Source organism: Gopherus flavomarginatus, chromosome 3 (assembly GCF_025201925.1).
Source record: "Gopherus flavomarginatus isolate rGopFla2 chromosome 3, rGopFla2.mat.asm, whole genome shotgun sequence".
Lineage (NCBI taxonomy): Eukaryota > Metazoa > Chordata > Testudines > Testudinidae > Gopherus > Gopherus flavomarginatus.
The window spans coordinates 154955679-154980127 of record NC_066619.1 but is presented as its reverse complement, the minus strand read 5'-3'; the positions used below and the strand labels follow the sequence as shown (position 1 = coordinate 154980127).

Below are 24449 nucleotides of genomic sequence, written 5' to 3'. Positions count from 1 at the left end.
TTAGAGGTCAGAAGGGACCGTTATGATCATCTAGTCTGACCTCCTGCTGATAATAGCCCACCTTAACTGATTACCCTTGTTATAGGGACAAACCAAGGGGGCAACTGACCTCCTTGTCCCATAGCAAATGATGCACCTACTGCTGGTCAAGCTCTGGTGGTTAATGGAAGCTGCTGCAGACCAGCTGTCATGTTCTGGAAATGGACATAAGTAAGCTTGGAAAGATTAGATTTTAATCATAGACACAGAGTCATAGACTTTAAAGGTCAGAAGGGACCGTTATGATCATCTAGTCTGACCTCCTGCACAATGCAGGCCACAGAATCTCACCCAGAATCATCGGTAAATGTCAGTAAACATCGATTTCACCATCCACACACAAACCAGTGAAAAACTATTTTCATCCATAATCAAAATTTACAAGAGGCAAAGTAAGAAAAATGCTTCTTGAGAACTTAGAGTTTGATTTAAGGATATATACTTTGTATATTTCAACACGTGATATTGATAATTTGTGGTTTAATGGTTATAAAGCTTTAATGTTTTGAATCTCAACATCTATGGTCATTAAATGATTGTGGACTGACTCCCACCATATTTCCTGCAACTGTGAACAATACCAGCAATACCAGCTGTTTTAGAAGAATTCTGCCTTATTTAGGTTCTTATACCACCCTTCTCGCCATACCTGTCATCTGCTGCTTGTTCTGGCCTTCATCCTCTCCCTCAAGGGAGAATTGTGTGAGCCGCGTGCTGTTTTATTTTGCGAGGTTGGTTTTTGTTTTCTAGATGTACATACTACTCTGTGTTTATATTAGAGAAGGCAATGCTGAAGAACTGCACTTTGCACTTGGAGGAGAAGGTGGTGAGGCTTGTGAGGGTCCTGAGTTCCTGTTGAGTTCATTCCACAATCTAAGACCAACCTCCAGGAAATTGTCTGCTGCAGACAAGACTTTACCCTGAGGGTAGAAAGTTCCACTATGTCTGAAGAGTAAAGAGATCAGCCATGGTCTTTATCTTGGTGCTTTTTTAGGCAATCTTTTAGATATGCTGAGATCAAGCCAGTGAGCACCTTAAAGTTACAGACTGATCTCTTGAATTTGCTTGTGTTAACAATGAATTTCTTCTTCCATTCACTTAGCTTGGTTAGGTCCCTCTGAAGCTGTTGACAATCTTTTCTGGTCTTGACTAACCTAAATAATTTTAGGTCCTCTGAAAATTGTCACGTTACTACTTCAAGTTCAGGGGAGATATCTCACAACATCCTCTGTTGATAAACTCCAGGGAAAGGGGTTGGAGAGCCAGCCTGCTCCTGAGATGCCCGTTACTGTCCTGCCCTGCACTTGCTAGGCTAGTGGCATCAGGCAATGGCACAGGAGCAGGATCTGGGCAGCAGAGGCAGAGTGGAGGAAGTGTCTGAAGCCAGCGAGTGGAGTCTGCAGCCTGGTAGGGAGAATGGCCCAGCTGTGGGGAGAAAAGGGTTGGCTGGGGCTGCAGCCTTCCTTTGTGCAACAGCTACAGCCTGCAGAGGTGTTGCCTCTGCCGGCTCCTTCTCCACAGAAAGTAGCAAGGATGCAGGAGTGTTCTGCTTCACAACAGGTTCTGGCACTCCTTTGATCACCTCTTTGCACTCTCCAAAGGGTCATGCCCCCTAGTCTGAAATCCTATATGCTAAACCATGCTACAGTTTCAGAATGCAAAAAATAAGCCCAAATTTGCAAGAAATTAATCTTTTTTATTTATTATTATTATTAATTATTATTATTATTATTATTATTTGAATTGCAGTAGCACCTAGGAGTCCCAGGCATGGATATTGTGCTAGGCGCTGTACAAACACAGAACAAAAAGATAATCTTTGGTCTTGTCTGCAGCTGTTCAGTGTCAGAAGATATGCAACAAACCCACTGACTCATTAGGACAATGACACCTCCCTCTGAATCTGAATCTTTTCTGCACGGTTAAATGTTACTTAGGGCATAAATGAGGCCCCCACATTCCTGTCTATCCAGGGCTGCTCTTTGCATGTCCTCTCTGTGGTTAAGTCCCAGAAGAGTTCCCTTTCTACTGTTCAAAAGGAGGGATTCTTTCAATTGGCCCTTTTTGCATGTTCCTCCGGCTGCCCAAGGACACGCCTGCCACAGCAGATACTCTGGCTTTGTTCTTAACAAATATTTACATCTTCCTCTCTGGATAATTTAGAGATAAGGAGTTTTGAACTCTCATGATGAATCTCAGCATTTGTTATATATTAATTCCATTGAATACCTAGTACTTCCCTAAGGTTTTGGCTTTCAAAAAATACTGGGACATCTGTCTGATTTCCAGCTTGCACATCCATATGTTAAAGGGTAAATAACATTTGAGTTGTAGCTTCATCACTTGGCCTTTAAGTTGTAGATTTTTGACGACCCACTCTTATTTAAGCTAGTGAAGGCAGCTGCCTCACTGCCAATTTGTGATGCTATTTCCTTTTGCGTATCCCCATTGGCTTGCACGTTATTGCTCAGGTATGTAAGCTGACTCATTTCTTGTATTCCTTTGCCTTCTGATATAACGTGTGAATTAGAGGTTGCTGGGGCACTCTTTGGATTTGTTTTCTCATAACTGATTATTTACCATCTTTTCTGCGATGCTGGGCCGTTTTTTGGTCTTTGCTTGCACTTTGTTTGAGCTGTTGCTTAAGAGAGCTATGCCATCAGCAAAATCTAGATATGCCCACATATTGTTGTTGAGCCATGTGCTGCTGTGTTGCATCCAGCGACATGGTCTAATTCTGCTCCTGTGAAGTGAGTGAAGTTTTATCATGTACTTCAAGGGACCAGGATTGGATCCCAGCTGGAAATCCATATGGAAACATATCATGGGCCAGATCCTCAGCTGGTGTAATCAGCATAGCTCCATTGCCCTTCATGAAGCTATGCCAGTTTACATCCAGCTGAGGATCTGGCCCTGAGGGAAAAGACAAGTATGTTGATAGACAAGCATTTAATATTTCCATCCAAGGTGCAGAGACTCCCAGGTCCTTCCTTGCCAGATACGCTCCAAGAATAGGAGGCAAAGTTTTCAGTAAGAGCATATTGAAAGTGCTATACAGTCCTCAATGCGTGAATGATCAATGAGAGTTTTGTGCATTGCAAGCCGGGAGGGCTAGGGGTACCAGAAAAGTCAGGAAGTGGGGTACCCAGAGATAGGGATTCCAGAAAATGCCAGGGGGTTGTTGAAAAGTCCCCCCCATGGGCATTAGGGTACCTGCACTGATATTGGGAAGAGGGGGGCATGGGCACACCATATGAGGCACTGGGCTGCTGCTCTAATGGGGAGCAGGTATTGAATTTCTTCCCGCAGCAGCAGCAGGGATCCTTTCAATGAAACTTTACAGAGAAACCAAACACCACATATGGCTTTCATTGGTTCCCAAACACAGGACAAGTCCGAGAGGTGGAGTTTGTTTCCTAGGCTACCGAGCCAGCCAAAGGCTGGGGGTGTAGAGGGCTGGGGGGGCAGGTGGCTTTCAACGGTTCCTGGAATTTAAGAGGCCCAGACCAGCTTTTAATTATCAGTGCCATGTGAAACGAAAGAGCGGAGTATGAGCTGCCCCCCCCAGCTTCCCCATAAGGAGAAGCAAAATCACAACACATATGCTCAAAGCAGAGAGGTCCCATTACCAGGGACAGCGGCTCCACTGCAGGAGGAGACAGTTCAATAGTTCTTTATTGGCATGACGAGCTATACAAGAGTAAAAGAGACAGACCCCTCAGGTGCCTGTCAGAGGTAGGTACAACTTGTCCATGATGAGGCTTCATGCTGTGCCAGGATTGATATCACCTGAGATCATATTGTCGTTAGTGTCCAGGCCTGACCCAGCGGCAGGCTGTTATATAGGTTGATGTTTTTTCTCTCCTTTGTCTCAGAGTGATGCACAATTTTTCCTCAACACTTTGTGATGAAGAGCCCTTTATCATTCCTTATATCGTGAGGTAACAGCTTCGCGCTGCCTCATGTCTCAACCACTGGAGTAGAAGGTGTGTCTCTGCCTAGACAGACAAATTTTGCCTTTGTGTGTGTCTGTTTTTCCTGATGAGGTACTGATATGTACTACCACAATGTGGTACAGTAAGCAGCGTGCTTGCTGGTGTTGTGGAGGTCTCTGTTTTCAGCTACAGAATTCCCTCACTTTCTCACTGAATTGATGGCAGCTTGCATTTTTCTTTCATTCTGAGGTGCAGTCCTTTCATTCTGGTTATTCGGGTGCTTGCTTAGTTGAGGATTCCATATAAGTCTTTTGTGGCAATGCTGATGTTAGCTGCTGCTGAATTGTAGAGTTTCTTTAGAAACCTATTTCGCGGGTTTTTGTGATAGGAGTTTTCAGGACTCTAATATTTAAGTCTTGTCAATGAATATATTTCTTGAGCACTCTGGTTGCTGTTATTTGGTTTGATTTGCTTTGGTATTGGAGCAGTCAGCTGATATATACAATTGTGATTTGGCAATCAGTACATTTTTGTGACTGAACTCTAGGCATGCGATGGAATAGCTGGTCACCGTATTTTCAACCGCTGAACTAAAAGGGCTGTCAGAATTGCTTTGCAATAGAGAATACATAATCCAAATCATGTTATCATACTGCCAACCTTAGGCATTCAAAAAAACCTCAGACACCTCTAAAAGGATGGAACTGGCATAAAAATCATGAGGATTTTTTTTTGAAAAAAAAAATCATTAGTTGGATATTCTCAGGCTGCTTTTGATTTTTGACCCTTTGAGGGAAGCTGCTTTCCCCCAATTTGTGTGTGATTGCTTTGTGTATAACCTTAAATACATACAAAAATGCAAACCTTCCCCCTGTCTGCTCCCAGGGAGATTCCAGTCGCCCACTCCAAATGGGGAGGGGGACATGCCATTCTTTCCCTTTCCATCTCCCTCCATATCACTATCCTGCCTCCTTCCTTATTCTTCTAGCCCCCCCCTTCTTTCTTCCCTACCCCCCCCGATTTACTGCTGCTCTCAAAGGCTCCCTGTATACTCCCCCATAGTGAGTAACAACAGCAGAGGCACTATAGAGAATGGGGATTCCCGGAGATAGGCATCCAGAGGCTGTGGGACTAGGCAGCGAGGCCCACGAATACAGGCATCATGGCCCCTACAGTGACCCTGGCAATGGGGCTGTACTTAAATACACACCAGACTCAGTTCTGGCTTTGGGCCAGGGCTTCCAGCTCTCAACTCTTGCCCCCAGCCCCTCGACCTCCTCGCTGAGTCAGCAGCTTTCCTGGCAGCCAGACAGAAGGACCTGGGGGGGTTTACCCCGGCTGGGGATGCCGTGGGCTGAAGGATTTCCCAGCCCTGAGGGTTGAGGGTCTGATGCGTTTCAGCCGGCCTGGGCCACCGGCAGCGCGCTGGAGTCTCCGGGAGCGAGGGGAGGCTGGAGTCTGAGCGAGGTGCATAGAGACAGGGGGACAGAGGGTGCAAGACGGGGGCTGCAGGGCGCTGGAAGGGGTCCCACAGGGAGCAGTGGGGCAGACACAGAAGCACTGGGGGAAGCATGAAGCAGGGCTGGCCAGCGTCTGACACCTCGGGGGAAACGCACGTGGGGCAGCCCCCTAAGGCCTCCCCACAGCCTAGTGGGGAGATGAGGCGCCCCGCAGCACAGCAGGGAACGCTGCAGTACCTCCTCCCAGCCACCAGGGGCGCCTGCCTCAGGGCTGCCAGGCAGCCTCTCTGCCGCCCCACTCCCTGCTCCCCCTCGGGGACCCCAGCCAGGAGCGCGGGGAGGCGACGGCAGCGGGACGAGGTGCTGGGCAAGGTGGGGAGAGAGTCCCCGGCCCAACAACCAGCCCCTGCCCCCACCCAGCGCCGGGCCAGCCTGGCACCCGCCTGACCCCCTGCCCAGCACCCAGCCAGCCTGGCACCCAGCCAGCCTGGCACCCACCTGACCCCCCGCCCAGCACCCAGCCAGCCTGGCACCCGCCTGACCCCCTGCCCAGCACCCAGCCAGCCTGGCACCCAGCCAGCCCCCGCCCAGCACCCAGCCAGCCTGGCACCCGCCTGACCCCCCACCCAGCACCCAGCCAGCCTGGCACCCAGCCAGCCCCCGGCCAGCACCCAGCCAGCCTGGCACCCACCTGACCCCCTGCCCAGCACCCAGCCAGCCTGGCACCCACCTGACCCCCTGCCCAGCACCCGGCCAGCCTGGCACCCACCTGACCTCCTGCCCAGCACCCAGCCAGCCTGGCACCCGCCTGACCCCCCGCCCAGCACCCAGCCAGCCTGGCACCCACCCGGCCCCCTGCCCAGCACCCAGCCAGCCTGGCACCCAGCCAGCCTGGCACCCGCCTGACCCCCCACCCAGCACCCAGCCAGCCCCCGCCCAGCACCCAGCCAGCCTGGCACCCACTCGACCCCCTGCCCAGCACCCAGCCAGCCTGGCACCCACCCGGCCCCCTGCCCAGCACCCAGCCAGCCTGGCACCCACCTGGCCCCCTGCCCAGCACCCAGCCAGCCTGGCACCCGCCTGACCCCCTGCCCAGCACCCAGCCAGCTTGGCACCCACCTGACCCCCTGCCCAGCACCCAGCCAGCCTGGCACCCACCAAACCCCCCGCCCAGCACCCAGCCAGCCTGGCACCCGCCTGACCCCCTGCCCAGCACCCAGCCAGCCTGGCACCCGCCTGACCCCCTTCCCAGCACCCGGCCAGCCCCCGCCCAGCACCCAGCCAGCCTGGCACCCGCCTGACCCCCTGCCCAGCACCCAGCCAGCCTGGCACCCACCTGACCTCCTGTCCAGCACCCAGCCAACCCCCGCCCAGCACTCAGCCAGCCTGGCACCCACCTGACCTCCTGCCCAGCACCCAGCCAGCCTGGCACCCGCCTGACCCCCTGCCCAGCACCCGGCCAGCCCCCGCCCAACACCCAGCCAGCCTGGCACCCAGCTGACCCCTTGCCCAGCACCCAGCCAGCCCCCGCCCAGCACCCAGCCAGCCTGGCACCCACCTGACCCCCTACCCAGCACCCAGCCAGCCTGGCACCCACTCGACCTCCTGCCCAGCACCCAGCCAGCCTGGCACCCACCTGACCCCTGCCCAGCACCCAGCCAGCCTGGCACCCACCCGACCCCCTGCCCAGCACCCAGCCAGCCTGGAAACCACCTGACCCCCTGCCCAGCACCCAACCAGCCCCCTGCCCAGCACCCAGCCAGCTGGCACCCACCTGACCCCCTGCCCAGCACCCAGCCAGCCTGGCACCCACCTGACCCCTTGCCCAGCACCCAGCCAGCCTGGCAACCACCTGACCCCCTGCCCAGCGCCGGGCCAGCCTGGCACCCACCTGACCCCCTGCCCAGCACCCAGCCAGCCTGGCACCCACCTGACCCCCTGCCCAGCACCCAGCCAGCCCCCACCCAGCACCCAGCCAGCCTGGCACCCACCTGACCTCCTGCCCAGCACCCAGCCAGCCTGGCACCCACCCGTCCCCCTGCCCAGCACCCAGCCAGCCTGCCACCCACCCGGCCCCCTGTCCAGCACCCAGCCAGCCTGGCACCCACCTGACCCCCTGCCCAGCACCCAGCCAGCCTGGCACCCGCCCGGCCCCCTGCCCAGCACCCAGCCAGCCCTCGCCCAGCACCCAGCCAGCCTGGCACCCATCCAGTCCCTGCCTGGCCCCCAGCCAGCCTGGCACCCGCCTGACACACACCCAGCACCCAGCCAGCCTGGCACCCATCCAGCCCCTGCCCGGCACCCAGCCAGCCTGGCACCCACCTGACCCCCCACCCAGCACCCAGCCAGCCTGGCACCCATCCAGTCCCTGCACGGCCCTCAGCCAGCCCTCGCCCAGCACCCAGCCAGCCTGGCACCCATGCAGTCCCTGCCCGGCCCCCAGCCAGCCCTCGCCCAGCACCCAGCTAGCCTGGCACCCATCCATCCCCGGACCAGCACCCAGCCAGCCTGGCACCCGCCCAGCACCCAGCCAGCACCCAGCCAGCGCCCGCCCAGCCTGGCACCTGCCTGACACACACCCAGCCAGCATGGCACTCGCCTGGCCCCCTGCCCGGCCCCCAGACAGCCTCTGCCCAGTACCCAGCCAGCCTGGCACCTGCCTGACACACACCCAGCGAGCCTGGCACCCGCCTGGCCCCCTGCCCAGCCCCCAGACAGCCCCTGCCCAGTACCCAGTCAACTTGGCACCCATCAGCCCCTGCCCGGCACCCAGCCAGCCTGGCACCCACCTGAGCCCCCTGCCCAACACCCAGCTAGCCTGACACCCACCTGAGCCCCCTGCCCAACACCCAGCCAGCCTGGCACCCACCTGACACATACCCAGCACCCAGCCCCTGCCCCCACCCGGCCCCCACCCAGCACTGGGCACCCAGATAGCCTGGCACCCGCCCAGCACCAGACATTGACCCAGTCTGGCACCCACCTGACCCCCCTGCCCAACACCCAGCCAGCCTGGCACCTGCCTGGCTCCCAGCCAGCCCCCGCCCGGCACCCAGCTAGCCTTGCACCCACCTGACCCCCTGCCCAGCACCCAGCCAGCCTGGCACCCACCTGACACACACCCAGCCAGTCTGGCACTTGCCCGGCCCCCTGCCCAACCCGCAGCCAGCCCCTGCCCAGCACCCAGCCAGCCTGGCACCAGCCCAGCCCCCTGTTCGGCCCCCAGCCAGCCTGGCACCCGCCTGACCCCCTGCCCAACACCCAGGCAGCCTGGCACCCACCTGATCCCCTGCCCAACACCCAGCCAGCCCCCACCCTGGCCCCCAGCCAGCCTGGCACCTGCCCAGGCCCCCGCCCTGGCCCCCAGCCAGCTGGCACCCACCCGGGCCCCCAGCCCAGCCCCCAGCCAGCCTGGCACCCGCCCGGGCCCCCGCCCATCGCCGGGCACTCAGCCAGCCTGGCAGCCGCCTTACCCCCGGCCAGCACCCAGCCAGCCTGGCACCCACCTGGCCCCCCACCCAGCACCCAGTCAGCCTGGCACCCACCTGGTGCCCCACCCAGCTCCTGCCAGATGCCAAGCACCGAGCCAGTCTGGCACCCACCTGACCCAGCGCCAGGCACCGAGCCAGCCTGAAACCCACCCGACACACACCCAGGTCCTGGCCCCACCAGGCCTCACACCCACCCGGCCCCCCTCCCAGCCCCTGCCCCCATCCTCACCAGACACCCACCCAGCCTCCCACCCGGCACCAGGGACTCACCCAGCCTCATACCCACCAGGCACCCGCCCAGCACCAGGCATCGAGCCAGCCTGGCAGCCACCCAACATCCACCCAGCCCCTGCCCGCACCAGGCACCTACCTGCCCTCCTGCCCAGCACCAGGCACTGAGCCAGCCTGGCACCCACTTGACACCCACCCAGCCCCTTTCCCAGTGCCAGGCACTGAGCCAGTCCCTCCCCAACCACCACCAGGTACCCAGCCTGACAGACACCCAGCAGCCCCAGTTCCCTATCAGGCAGCTACCTGGCCCCCCTCACACCACCAGGCACCCACCCTGCCCTGGCACCCACCCAGCACCTCAGCCAGCCACCCACCCACTCCCTTGCCCCACATCCCGCCAGCTCCCACATGAGGCACTGACCCAAGCAGCTGCACAATGCCAGGCACCCACCCAGTCTGACACTAACCCAGCTGCCCCAGCTCTCCACCAGGCACTGACCCAACACCTCACCTGGCCCCCTATAGGCACCACCAGGTCCAGGTGGATCAGGGTCCTTGTGGAGGGCTAATCTTAGAGAAGGCCCCTAGCAGCTGTTTCTAGAGAGCATAGGGATAGGTCCTGCCTCCTGCCCATGGCTGCTCTGACAGCCCACAGCCCCAGGGTGGAGGCAGGCATCAGTGACTTTCTCTCACCTGTGAGAAACACCATTCAGCAGAGCAGTCCCAAAATTGGCAACTCTGCCTGAAGGGGACCCAACGGCCTGATTCAACACTGAGCCACTCTGTGATGCCTGAGTAACACCACTGAAACCACAAGAGTGGTGAACTGGGCCCAGACACCTAATGGGAGGGACAATGGGGAAAGACACACAGAGAGGGAACGCTATAGGAGACTCAGCTCCCCAGGGAAAGAGAGGGGCAGCCTCTAAAGTTGCCTCAAGGGGGAAAAAAATCAGCTCCTGCTGAGGTGAAAATTGAGAGACTTTATTTTCCAACAGGCTATGACCACATCCATGTATGCAAATCAGTGTACGCTCATTTTAAACAAGCCTGAGCTCAGGCTTTTTGATGGCCTAACTTAAGCAGGTCTAGAATCCTTTTTACTTCGTGAAGAGCCAGCAGGCTCCAGGTGCTGCCAGAATCTTAATCTCACTGGACAATAAGTTTACCCTAGAAATTCAGCTGCCTGTAGACGGGCAGTCTTCTGCACCAATGTGCCTTCTGGGAGCACAGGCCTCGCTCTACACTCCCATGTTTGAAAAACCCAAAGGAGATGATATTCACTCCTGCAAGTTCAGCAACTAAGAGGTGAAGTTGCAAGTCAGCATTGTGGACTCCGTCTGCCTAGTTTGCAGGGCAGAAAACTCAAAGGGAGCTGCAAGTACTCATCACCTCTAAAAATCAGGTGACATGTCATTTTGTATTGAGGCACCCAAGCCTGAAAACTTTTTGGCCCTCTTGTACAACAACGAGCACAGTGGGCCAGGTCTATGACTAGGCACTACTACTACAACACATAATTTTGAAAGTGTCAACCTTCTCTAGTGGTTAGAGTGGAGTCTGGGAGCCAGGACTCCCCGATTCTATATCTGACTCTTCTGTTGCTTTATTGTGCAAGAGACTTTCGGTAAGTTTTCTGTATCAGTGAAATTGGGACAATAATACTTACCCACTTGTATAGCAAAGCACTTGGATAATTTGGCTGAAAGAATTATAAATTATTTATTCTTCTATATTCCTTAGAACAGACTCTGAACTAAATGCAGCTCTGCTGCAGGTGGATTATGCAAGAGCTGATCTGGACCTCTGTCTTTCTGCAATTAATCCAGCCTTGCAAAACTGTCTTGAAAATTTACCAGAGCAAATACAAAAACTACTTGCCCTCCATAGTGAAAACACTTTACGCACCTCTCAGAAAGAATTACTTGCCACAGGTGAGTGGATGAGAAGAATTTTGCAAAGCTGAATAAAGCTCAGATTTATCAGGGACAAGGTTTTAAAACTGGCTGTCTAATTTATGCCAAAAGAATCTGTGCATAAAACCTCAATTTGAGCCATCCAGTAGGCACTTGAAGCACAAAACAGGTCAATGTGTGCCTGGTGCCTCTGTGTGCATAAAGTTTGTATGTGCAAATGTCCACAGGACTTTTGTGTGCTCAAAATCCATTACCAGTTTTGCAACTGTAGTCTAGGCAGAGTTGAAACTCTAGCCTTTAATGTTAATTTGCAGCATAAAGTTTGATGCCTGAAATCAGTTGTGAGAATGGTAAATTTTGCATACCTCTTTTTTTGACTGGAAGAGGTATTTCATAGGAGATACCAGGGCTATATAAGAGGATCCCATTCCAGATCACGGCTACTAGTAGCACAGTGTACTCCTGAGACACCCTGCCTTCAGCTCCTTAGGGATTCAGGTAAATGACTTAAATCCGGAGCTTTTAAATAATATTCACCATCTCCTGGGAAAATAATTTATTGAGTTTAATCAGCTTCCCCACAGAAAAGCTTCTCTAAATTCAGGGGACTGGGAGGATTTCCTATCAGGCTTCTCTCTCCTTAGCACTAGAGACCCACAGTCCTGCTTGCTGGGCTGAGTTTGTTAATTTAAATTGTTAATTAATTTGTTTAATTTTACCTTATTGCATTTCTCCCTGGGTTGGGATTGGAGAACTCAGCAGGCAGCAATACTCCCAAGCTGGTTTCTCTAGTTCCAAATCACCCTAATCCAGCAGGCCTTTTTCAAGCTCCCTTCTTGCTCTCTTTTTCATTGCTCTCTGGAGGCTTCACTTTTAACACCAGGCCTGCACTGATTTTAACCACATGAACTACTGTCATGGGGTCCTAGCTCATTTCCCCAACCTGGGGAGGAGGGTTGAATGAGTCACAAGTGGGCAGAACCAATTACCTCTTAAAGGGGCCAGTCACCCCATCACAGCAGGCCCCTGTTATAAAACATAGAGTTGTGTTTATGCAACGAAGTCCACCTCACAATATTACTCAGGAAACAGAAAAACTTTCCAAAGCAAATGTAAACAGCTAATTGTTTAACATCTGTGAACTTATTTCTATAATATTAAATTGCATTAGTTCAAAATTCATTTAAGAGAGAAAGTTGATTTTTAAAATGTGAAAAAAGAAATAAAGATTGTTGTTATTCTTTGCAGACACTGTTACAATGAGCAAGAATATCCAGGAATTAAGGTAGTGTCTGTCTTTTTTATTTGTTTATTAGCGAAGTTATTTTTAAAATACCCTGCTGCTTACTCTTATAGTGTACACCTTGATTATTGAACTTTGACATGACCACAATAGTAAAAGATAGTCTTCTTAGCAATACTGTGACAGCAGAGATGAGGAAGAAATGTGTTACAAAGTGCACCAATGTCAAAGCCATTCTGTGGAAAGGAATGAATTGCATTGTTGATGCCAGGGTAATAGTTAGGGCCAGGTACTTCCTCAGTCCACAGTGGCATTCTTACTGATGACAATGGGACTTTTGCACAAAGATGAAGAATAAAATATGGCCCTGGGGTAATAATTAAACTTTTATGGCCTGATTCTCTTTTACTTACATTTTCATACTGTTACATTGTGTATCAGTCCATGGGGTAAAAATGATGTGAAACCCTTTTAGGAATTGTTCTGCCTTTAGTTTATTTGCCTTTTGATGTTTGCAGTTAACAAATTTACACACACAATTATGCCAATTAGATGCAAATATTTAGGCACACATTTGCGCATCAAATAATTGAAAATCTTGCCTGAAAAGTATCTCCACTGGGCTCTTCTGCATTAACAACTGAGATTCATGGGGCAGTTTTAACACTCTTCGGGTTGGATTTACTAGTAGGTTCTGGCTGCTTTGCACCCATTTGATGATGCAAAGCACATGGAGTATATCAGTGAATCTGGCCTGAGTTTATAAATGCCTCTCAAATCTTGTTTTTTGTTTTATTTCAGTAGGAGGGCTCATCTGAGCACTTCATATATCAGACTATTGAGGTGAAGCTGAGGTGTTGTGTAGCACTATCCGTATGGTGAATGAAGCACTCTCTAATTACAATAGAGATTCAGTGAGCTCAGATCAAGTTATAAACTTCCAGTGCAGCACCCATTCAGCTCCATGGGGCAATGCAGAGTGGACAGGCTTGCATCCTTCTTACCCCAACCTCTCACACCGAGGCAACATGTGCCCTTAAGGCTCACAGAGGGAGTAGTCTGTGGGGTCTTGTCTAAGACAGAGTCTTGTTTGAAACTCACAAAGGAGGGACTCCTTACTTCCATCCCCTGCACACCCACTGTGCCAGTAACAATCTGGCCATTACTGCACACTTAATTGGATTTGCACCCATGAGAAGGTGAGTTTGATTGCAGGTTTTCCCTCTTGATGTCTTTAACATCTCTTAAAAAATCTACATTTTGTCCATTTTCATGAGCTGTCTAGACTTCAAAAATAGGATATAGATCCACATTTAGAAATATCTCCCTTCCTGTGCCCTTCCCATTTTCTCCTTAACTTTCTCATCCTTCCTTCTTCAAAAGGCTAGATACATGTTTTTAAGAAATGTTGTGCTGCCTATGCAACTTCAAACAAATAAGATTTTGAAACTCTGCATTCTATGGGCGATGTCATGCTGTGAGCTAGGAGAGTTCTTGTTTCTGTGCTGGAGATCAGTGTGTTTAACTGAAAAATGTTTTCTGTTATTATAGAGGGTTTCTTCTCTTTACAACCCTGAAGTGTCTCCACATAACATCTGAAAAATACAGTTCCATAGCACTTTTCAGAATTCAGTATGAAATTTCTCTTTAACCATTTGATTGATTGTGTTGTTAATGCTTTTGTCAATCAATCAGTCAATCAGCCATGCAAACTTTACACGGTAAAGCAGAATTTCTGTGTCAGTAGATGGTATTTCACCAGCCAATAAGGAGAAAAAGTAAGGGGTAAGGAGAGGAATCTTGTTTTGATATGATCCAAACAGATTGTTTTTATTTGTTTGATGGAGTGTTTTGTTTTGTTGCATTTTGTGTTCAGCCCCTTCAGGACAAATCTTGGCTGGTGTATATCAGCATAGTTCAATTGATTTCAGTGGAGCTACACAAATTTACAAGAGTTGACGATCTGGCACTTTCTTGCTAAATGTGTGTATAATGTCACTAAATGGAGCCTATAAAATGACATTATTTTTAGTTATTCATTTCAGATACTATTTGTGGTGACACAATGCGGTTGGATACCTTCCTCTATTCATACATTGTACTCTCAACAAATACTCACACATATAATTTTGCAGGGAAGCACTGGAAAGACAAACAAAAGAGACTCTGAAACTCCAAGAAGAAGCAACCAAATTTACAATGGAATCAATCACACATTCTCTGAGTCATGAAGAGACTTTATCAACTGGCAACATTCCCAGTGGGGGTAAGTACTAAATACAGTTTAACAATATTGAGAATTCATTTAACATCAAGCTTTCTCAGTTGTGCAAACTGTCCCACTCAAGAGTTATTGTTAAAAAGGGTGCATAAGGGTTGAAATTTTACACTTAAGGTTGAAGCATCTTTTAGTAAAACTGTTGTTTCAAAACTGCTGTTTTAAAACTGGTGTCTTGAATTCTGAACAACGTACAAAAATATCTACATAAGAATGGCCATCAGACCATAAGAATCAGACCAATGGTCCATTTAGCCCAGTATCCTGTCTTCTAACAGTGACCCGTGCCAGATGTTTAAGAGGGAAAGAACAGAACAGAGCAATTATTGATTAGTCCATCCCCTGTTATCCAGTTGTAGCTTCTGGCAGTCAGCAGTTTATGGACATTCAGAGAATAGGGTTACATCCCTGCCCATCTTGGCTAATAGCCATTGGTGGACCTATCCTCTGTGAACTTATCTAATTCTTTTTTGAACCCAGTTATAGTTTTGGTCTTCACAGCGTCCCTTGGCAATGAGTTCTATAGGTTAACTGTGCATTATATGAAGAAGTACTTCCTTATATTTGTTTTAAGCCTACTGCCTATTGATTTCATTGGGTGACCTCTGGTTCTTGTGTTATACGAAGGGGCAAATAACACTTCCTTATTCACTTTCTCCATACCATTCATAATTTTTATAGACCTCTGTCCTATCCATCCCCTTAGTCGTCTCTTTTCTAAGTGAACAGTCCCAGCCTTTTTCATCTCTCCTCATATGAAAGCTGTTCCATACCACTAATAATTTTTGTTGCCCTTCTCTGTACTTTTTCCAGTTCTAATATATCTTTTTGGAGATGGGGTGACCAGAACCTTATGTGATATTCAAAGTGTGGGCATACCAGGGATTTATACAGTGGCATTATGATATTTTCTCTTTTATTATCTATCCCTTTCCTAATCTGATTTTAGTTAATTAACAAAGTGATGCAGATGTGCTATGATAGTGGATGGTGGTTGGACATGTGTGCAAAGGTGGCTTTAATCTCATTTTGCCCTCTCCTGATCCCTAGATTGCTATATACTGGATCCCCTCCAATGTAAATCAGGGTGGCTCCCAGATTGCCAGTGGTCCCAACATGCAGTTAAGCCAGCCAGGGATCACTGGGGTGCAAGGATGCCCTGTCCATGCCTCTTTCACCAGCTGTAAGGGTGGGTGGCATAGGAGCTACCCCGAGCTGTACCCCCTGCCTGGGTATGATCATCCTGTAGTCTAAGGACTGAGGCCAAAGGGCCTGACTTACCATTGCCATGTACATTGTGGCGGCATTTTCAGCAGTGCCAAGTGAGAGTGCAGTGGGTTTAAAATGTTACCAATCTGACCTTGCAGTGTCTCACACCCACTCTGCACTCACTTTGCACTGGTGTACATGACAAGATGCACTGCAAGAATGGATAGGGCCTATACAATCCTTAGAAAAAGCTGATTTCTAAAGTATATGGGCTTGATTCTCCACTGTCTTGAAGAGAATGGGCAGAACACTCATTTGGCTCTTGGTTTTCACAGGTGTAAAGAATTATTTTATTTTCACATAAGGATTCCATTTTCAATATATAATATTCTCTCATTTCAGGTGCTGCTAGCCCACTTTTCAGCAATCAGAATGTATTAGCATCTTCCATTCGCAGCACAGTGATGGAAACCTCTACCTCTGCTAGTACTGGCAGTAGTCCACCCAAAACTGTCTTGTATTCTAAATATGAAGTGGACATTGATACCCAGAAGAGAAGCACTACTTATCCTGGAAAAGAGCACATTGAGAGCATCTTGGAAGAGTACTCACAGCAAGTCAGAGATCTGCAGAAGAGGCTAAATGATGTGAGTTGAAGATTTTGGGCCAAATTCATGGATGTGACTGCCATGGCTTTCTTACATACTGGATTCCTGGACTGGCCAGGGGAGAGTTTGGTCATCAGCACATTTAGAGCAGCCTCTTACCTGCTCTCAGCTACCATAGCTCCCAGTGCCTCAGAACAGCAGCAGTCTTGTCATGCCCCCTCCGGTAGTGCCCCCAGTACACCTGCACTACAGCATTGAGCAACAACTGGATATCTGAGAACACTAAAAAAATGTATCTTATTGTAAATTACCATATTAGCCTTAGCTACATTTATTTTTGGTCAAATATTCAATAATTTGCTTGTTTTGTTTGTCCAGAACACTGAACTGCATGAACAACAGAAGTTCAGTTTAAGACAGACAATTGTTGATTTGCAGACCAAACTTCAGGAGGTGCAAATGGAGAGAGATGCTCTTGTGGATATCAGGTGTGTGCATGCTTACATCAGAGACTAGCCCATTGTAGTGTATCTGGTAAATGATACACAGCTCCCATGTGGGCTTGGGAGGAAGAGAAGGACTGCAGCAGGTGATTGAACTGGTCCCCAAGTGCAAGGAGGGTTCTCCTGGAAGGAGCCTTGGGCAGCAGTAGTCATGGCAGAGTGCAAGGTCTGGCCCGTAGTTTCAGAAAACATATCAGAGTCCATAATTTGCAGAAATAGTGATTATAAACCCTCCCCCCCCGCAATATCAGACAGGATAAAAACAAACATTGTACACCATTGTCACTTTCAATATTTCTTGGATGTCTTCCTTTCTGAAATACAGACGAAGAGAATCGCAGACCCAGGAGGACATCAAAATACAGCTACAGGCTACAGTTCATGAACTGCAAACAGCTAACCACCTTCAGGAGGAGATGCTGAGGGAGGCCAACAGCCAAACTGAGCATCTGAAAAAGATGGTACATGGCCATGAGGAAGTGCTCCACGAACTGCGGGGCGTCCTAGTGGACTACGAAGACAGCACAGGCAAGAGGGTGTATGAGCACGAGAACATCAGCGGTCTGCATATCCGCAACCTGGGCACAGCTTTTAGTAAAGTTCTGCGAGATTTAGACTCAGAGGTGTCGTATCTCAAAGGGAGGATTTTCCCGGTGAGTGGGGAGAACACTACTTTTCCTGACAGTTAGTGGTGTAAGCTTCCAGGTGACTATGTGTTATGTAAAAACACTCTGAGAGCCAAATCCACAAAGCAGTGCCTGACTCAAGTAACTGAATCCTTCCTTTGCCTCAGAGCAGCTGTGGAGCCAATTCACAAAGGCTGCTTCGGGGTGCTGCATGATCCCCGTGCATACCACTCCCACCTCCTGCACAAGAGAGCTCCAGAGAAACCAGGTAGTGGTGGATCCCCTGGCCCTGTCCAATCCCCACTCTTGGAAGCCCTGGGAAAGCTATTTTAGCTCAATATATCAATTTGCCTTCCTATAAAGCTGCAAGGGCTTGTGATTTCAGCAGTTCCCTGGCTCCTAAGCTGAGTCTCTTTTGGTTATCTTCTGAACATACTTGAAAGACAAAATTTTACAGCTGTTGCACCAGTTCCGTAGTAGCTTCAGTATGAAAAGTTAGCCTTTGGATTGTTATGCGGGAAGATAGTGTTAATACCTGTCCTCAATCCTAGACCTGGGTAAAATCAGTGGGTGCACTAAGCACTTATGAAGAAGCAGACAAAGGCCCTTTGTGTAGCAATAGGTGAAATAATAGATACCACTGTCCAAGGCTCTAGCCAGCATGGCAAGGCCTGAGGAGAAACTAAGCCATGCGGGCAAGGGGATTTCCCTGGGGACTGATTGCAGACACAGGTGCTGGGATATTGACACTGGTTGGTGGGGTGGGTGTCTGTGGCTGTCAGAGGAAGAAAGATGTAAAAAGTCAAGAGAAAGCCAGCAGACAGTGAGAGAAGTAAGTCATGAGTATGGCCCTGAGAGGGATCAAAGGTAGCTCCTTGAGTGGAAAGGGCTTGCTTAAAAATAAGCTTGGAAATTGTGAACAAGGAAACTGGCTGCTGTTGTGTGTTCCTACTGTGTTCAGGGAAACAGGTCTTTGTATACGTTCTTTGTTAATGGTATCAAAGAAATACCTGACTCCATCATCAGTTTTGCCTCCTAATGGAAACAATGCAGCGATGCCCCAAATATTGGCCAAAGGGCAACAATATTAATCAATAATGGCCTGAATCTGTACAGTGCTGAGCACATCTTGTGATATGTCAAGGGCTCTCAACTTCTATTGATTTAGGTGGAAGTTATGAGCTCTCAGCCTTTTGTGAGATGAAGCCCTACAGAAATCAGTGCTGGCTGTCAAAGACTCCTTTGTCTGATGCTATGTCATTGGCTTAGGGCCAGATTGCACCTTTGCCACCATGCTGGTGGACAAGCAAGTGAAGACCTTGTCTTCATTAGGACAAAAAAGGTGTGTTCTTAACTCACCTGCTAACTCAAGGTAAAATCCTAGTGACGAGGACAAGGAATTGTGTAGTTTCACACAAGTAAGCTCTTTGAGGCAGGAACTTCCTTTATTCTACCTGTACAGCACTAGCACAGTGGAGCCCTGGTCCATAACGGGCTGCCAGACACTATGATAATACAAATAATTAATAATAATAATTAGCAGCTCAAGGTAAACCCCAAGGTCCCCTATAGTTTTTAACTCAACCTGCTAACTTGTGTAAAAACTATAAATGGCTTTACTTCAGATCACTCCTAGTGAAGACAGATAACTCAAGGTAAGAACACCGTTTTTTCCTAATGAAAACAGACTGAGAGGGCGCAAAGAGCCTCACACCCTCTACACATCCCATTCAGTGGCCAGCTACACAGGAGTCTTTGAGCTCAGGTCAGCTCAAAGCTCAGCTTTGAGTCTGTAGTGCTTTCTACATTAGCCCATGGAAAAAGGGCAGGAGGAGTCCAACTGTGACCATATTCCCCACTGGCAGCGGGCCAGGCACAGAGGAGCAAATTCTGTAACATCTTTTAGGAGGAGCGCACTACCTGAACTCCCACTTGGATGATGTGTTTCTGTACTGTCTCCAACTCAGCTCTGTAGTTTACAGCCAGAATTTAACCTTGCTTGTGTGAGTTGTGCAAACTGAACCTTGGTTTCTTAAACTGTAGTAACTATTGATTTAGATTGTGTTTTCATTTACTAGTGGGTAAGAGTGATTGCTCACTATAAACAACACTGTAATTTACTTACAACAGTTGGAGGAACAACTTGAATCACTGAAAAAAGAATCACAGGCCAAAACAGAACTTCTGCTTCAACAACATCAAGATAGGTACCTTTTCCCTGTTTAATCACTAGTATAGTTCAGGCACCATCACTTCCTCACTTTTCCAGGATTAATTATTTTTTGTACCAGATGCTGGTACTATAGTAAGTGTAGGGTGCAGTAGCAGTCAGTATTATTGAGGGTTTATCTGTTTCTATTCTAGCTTTGTGTTTTTAAATGCTCATAAATTCCTGACACATTTAACAATTTCCAGACATGATCTCTGCTGAAAGGTCAATATTTTGGAAGCGTCTGAGCAAAACCATTTCCATTGGCTTGTAGTAGGAGGATTTTCTGACTTTTGTGTTCTTTACTGTGTCATGTTAATATTTTCCTAATATAGACATGTTTGTTAATGATTAGAACTAAACCATTTAAATCATTCTTGTGTGGAGAGCAGCATTATTGTTAAAGCTGGTTAGGATAAAATCAATAACTTTATAAAGTACGATGGAAAATAGAAATGACCGGAGGTATTTTAAGTAACACAGCAAAAAATGCTCACAGTGCTATTTGTTTTTTTCAAATCAAGGCTCTTCCCCTCTCTCTGATTAAAATAAGCAACTGAGCTTGCTTTTTATGTAGCTAGTGCAGATTGTAGTACACCTTGTCTAGTACATGGTAGTGCTTTAACGTAAATAACAATGTGTGGATGACATGACTTTTAATTGTTGTCTTTTATTTTCCTTGTTTTTCCCCTTATCTCTTTCTTGTTTTTGTTTTTGTTCAAAACTTTGGCCTTCCTTGGTTCAATAAATTGCAACTTCTCCAACTTTCTAATTGAATTATCTAGTTATGTCATCAAAATAAACTGTGAATTAATTTTATACAATTGATTACATTCATGACAAATCCCCCAAATCTTTAAACTTGTGACTACTGGGGAAATATTCTTTTTTGTACAGTTTATGCAGTGGGAAATACCTTGTCTACAACTGTAACCAGTATTTTTTTTAAAAAAATAGGATTGAGCAACTAATAAATGAACATGAACAGGAGATGGCAGCACTGACTGACAAAAGCAACAGCGCACGCAGCCATGCAAATAGTATCCAAAGCCAGATGGAGATCATTCAGTATGTTTCTCAGTTATACTGTAGAACACATTAAAATAACCTTGCTTCTAGAGAGGTCTCCCTCTGCTAGCATACACTCTCTGCTGGCATGATCAGATTTCCTAGTAACTTTGCTTTAGAGTTAATCAACTACTGCAGAAATCATGGGAGGCGAAATCTAGAAAGGGCACAGAATAGATACAGGGGAACATAGTCTTGTGCTTAAGGCAAAGCTCTGAGAATCAGGAGACATGGAAACTGACTCTCAGTCAGAAGCAGGATAAGTCAAGTGAGTCATTGGAGTTACTCTGGTTCAGGTGAGAGGAGAATCAGTCCTGGGCTCTTTTCCTGACTGACGTAAATTTCTTTTTGTGACGTCGAGCAAATCTCTGAGTCCTGAGTTATGAGCAACTCCTGCAACACTGCACAGTAGCGAAGTGAAGGAGTGAACAAGAACCTTCTTCACTTGCACATCTGCATGGGGAATGCTCACAATAGCATTCTCTGCAATCTCTATCACAGGGAGTGCTTCTCTTCCTCCCCTCTTTGGGAAGCAGAACTAGGAAAATGTGGGACCACAGCCCTGCTCCCTCTCTATACCTACCCACAGAGCAGGAAAAGATTGCTGCGGGGAGCATTCTGCACCAGATTTATATAAATTAAGCAGAAGTGGGGCTGTGCAGAAATGACTGGAGTCCTTAACCATCAAGAGTTGGTAGGATTCTGGTCCAAAATTAATTCCCGACAATATATTTCTTGTCATCTGTATCATAAACAAAAATGGATGAATTCTTTTGATGTTTACTGGCAGAAATAAATAGTGATGAAACTTACAAAAGATACTGTGGAAAAGCCACATATATGGCCAGTGTTGGCATTGCTAATAACTGAGTGACTGGAAAATGGCCGGGTGATTCCCTGTTGATGGTCCCTTGATGACTTGTAGGTCAGATGTGCTCAGTTTACATGTTAAAAGATGAGTTTTCTATCTGCCAACCCTGCAAACTCAAGCTGGGGTTTGGAAGTCAAATTGGGCCACGTGTGACTTGCACATAATCGCCCATTATAAAGATTCGCTGAGCTGTATTCTGCCCAGAGTTCCACTTGTGCAGTCCTCTGGTGCAACTAAAGACAGACTCTAGCTCCCCAGTTAAAACTTAGTTAACGTGTGTGTTGATGATACATGACCCAGAATTGTAAACAGAGATAAAAGCAGTAACGCCTTATTTTTATCATTAAATTAACCAAATATGACTGAATACAGAGGGAGCAGATCTGTTAAGCAAGAAGGTGCCATTTTTATATTTTCACATTTCAGACTGCAACTACACTTAATACAGTGAAGTCTAGGGATCACATCCTTAGCATAGCTGTGTATGTGTCATGCTTTGGCAGCACTCACAATTTTTTTTTTCCTTCCTTTCAAAATTTTTCTTAGAGAACAAGCACGAAACCAGAATTCAATGTACATGCGTCAGGTCAGTCAGCTGGAATCCACTGTTTCTCAGCTGCGTTCTGAATTACGAGAAGCTAAAAGGATGTATGAAGACAAGGTGTGTGTGAACTGTAGTGTTCGTAATAGCGCCAGCTGAACTTGGTACCTGGGTTTTCTCCTGAAATGCACTGTATAGGTCAGAAAAAGACAATCCCACCCTCATTTGAAAAGGTGTTGTTTCAGAGAAATTCAATGGCTGATCAGATAGATCACTATTCTTTTATCCATGGCACTGTTTTTCTTTCCAAACTATTGTATTGTATTATATACCATGTTTAAGCATAGGAGCAGGCTTGAAGTGGTTTCCATTATATACAGGGTTTGCAGGACCGGCGCTAGGGGTTTGAGCGCCCTAGGCAAACAGCAATTTTGGCACCCTGCACGCTGGTCCCACGGCTCCGGTGGAGCTGCCGCAGTCGTGCCTGCGGGAGGTCCACTGGAGCCCCGCAAGGAGCCAACCATCCGCAGGCATGACTGCGGCAGCTCCACCGGAGCCGCAGACCAACAGACCCTCCGCAGGCACCGCTGCGGCAGCTCCACCAGAGCTACCTGCCGCCCCCTCCGGCAAAATGCTGCCCACCAATTATTCTGGCTCCCTAGGCGATTGCCTAGGCTGCCTAAATGGTAGCACCGGCCCTGAGGGTTTGCAGTTTGGTTCAATGTCTCTCAGCACCTCTGCTGTAAAAATTGTTCCAGCGCCCCTGAGTTTAAGAACAAATAACATTGTTCGCTAACAAACAGATTAGAGGAGCACACAGATCAAAATTAGTGGCAAATGATTCCATCTGGGAATCAATGCAGAGGATCATAGACTTTAAATAGCAGTTGTATATGTGGATCAAAGGCATTATGTCTCCTAAAAAGGTAGAGAATGTAACAAGAAGACACAATTAGGCAATTAAAAAGAGCTTCTTGCATGAGCCATAGCCCCAGAAGTGTTCTCCAGTAACTTTCTGTCTTGGGAAATCAAAGAGGAAGCTAACCTGCTGTAAACAGATCAAGAGCCCTAATCAGCATCTGGAATATTAATTTTTTACTCATTAGTTAAAGGAAACTTGTTGATTAGGTCAAATAAAGCTGCTGTAATTGGCAATTCAGACCTAAATGCTTTGGCCAGAGAAAGAGGGAGAATCTTAGCCACACCACAAGTACAGGCTGAGGCACTTTGGTCTTGAATCACCAATTACAGCAGCTTCATTTGACCCAGTCAACAAGCTTCCTCACAAATCCTTTATTCTATTTACCAATCTCCTCTCCCATCTACCTAGCCACAGTCCCAAATGAGACAGTTCATTTGGCTGTCTCATGAACATGCCTTCTCTCAGGGTTTCTCTCAAAGGTTTTCGTAGGGTAGATCATACCTCAATAGAGAGAGTGTGATCTCAGCCACCTACCCTTGCAGCTTCCCAGTCACGAACCATTGGGAATCACATAAAACCCCTGTGGCTACTACAGCAATTGCTTGTGTAGGAAAACAGTGTTAGTATTTAAGTATTTTGAAGTGACCCAGGTGGAAAGACAGCATTTGTCAGCACCTGCAGGTTCAAGCTGCTTTTCTTCTTCATAGCAGCAAGTTTGATAGCACACTGAAAATCCCTGACTCAAAATATGGACAGCAAATCTTTTTCTTACACCTCTACCTTTTGGTGATCCATTACCTTAGACAAATGGAGAGAAGTTCACTCCAGGCAATTCCACTCCCAAAGTTCACTCCATCCATTCACTTTTCTGAGAATTTATTTCATGTCACCTCCCCACCTCAATTCCACATCCCTTTCTGGGATCCCTCTTACAAGAAAATACAAAGACTGAACTCAGCGCTCTTCCCCAGACGGAAACAGAAGAGTTACTTCAGCAGTAATTGAGAGTGGGGTTGTATTGCCATTATTTCCTCATTCCCAAATACATGAGAGTTACGGAAACTGAACACATACATCAAAAAGTTCCGTTTCTGTGTGGTGATGATGGTAGCCTCTACAGTATAATTCTTTCTCTGAGTTCACAAGGTTGGTTTGAGACTGTACCCCTAAAGAATACCTATTTCAATATAATATCTAGCTCTCTCTTCAAAAATACTTGAGGCTCTGCACAAGTGAAGGCCGCTACCCAGAATGACAGATTTCTTTCAGAATATGTTCCCCATCAAATATGGGTTGTAA

At 48.2% G+C, this 24449-nt stretch overlaps 1 protein-coding gene across 1 annotated transcript in view; it reads left to right on the top strand.

The window, feature by feature from the left end:
* The first annotated feature begins 3710 nt into the window (after window positions 1–3710).
* Window positions 3711–24449, top strand: part of CCDC158 (coiled-coil domain containing 158) — a 61823-nt gene continuing 41084 nt past the window's right edge. Inside the window, exons 1-9 of the mRNA XM_050945250.1 lie at window positions 3711–3774; window positions 12321–12357; window positions 14451–14581; window positions 16205–16449; window positions 16789–16898; window positions 17239–17566; window positions 19670–19746; window positions 20706–20816; window positions 22234–22348. Of these exons, the coding sequence (XP_050801207.1) occupies window positions 12332–12357; window positions 14451–14581; window positions 16205–16449; window positions 16789–16898; window positions 17239–17566; window positions 19670–19746; window positions 20706–20816; window positions 22234–22348 (1143 nt within the window). The 5' untranslated portion in view covers window positions 3711–3774; window positions 12321–12331. The remainder of the gene's footprint in view (window positions 3775–12320; window positions 12358–14450; window positions 14582–16204; window positions 16450–16788; window positions 16899–17238; window positions 17567–19669; window positions 19747–20705; window positions 20817–22233; window positions 22349–24449) is intronic.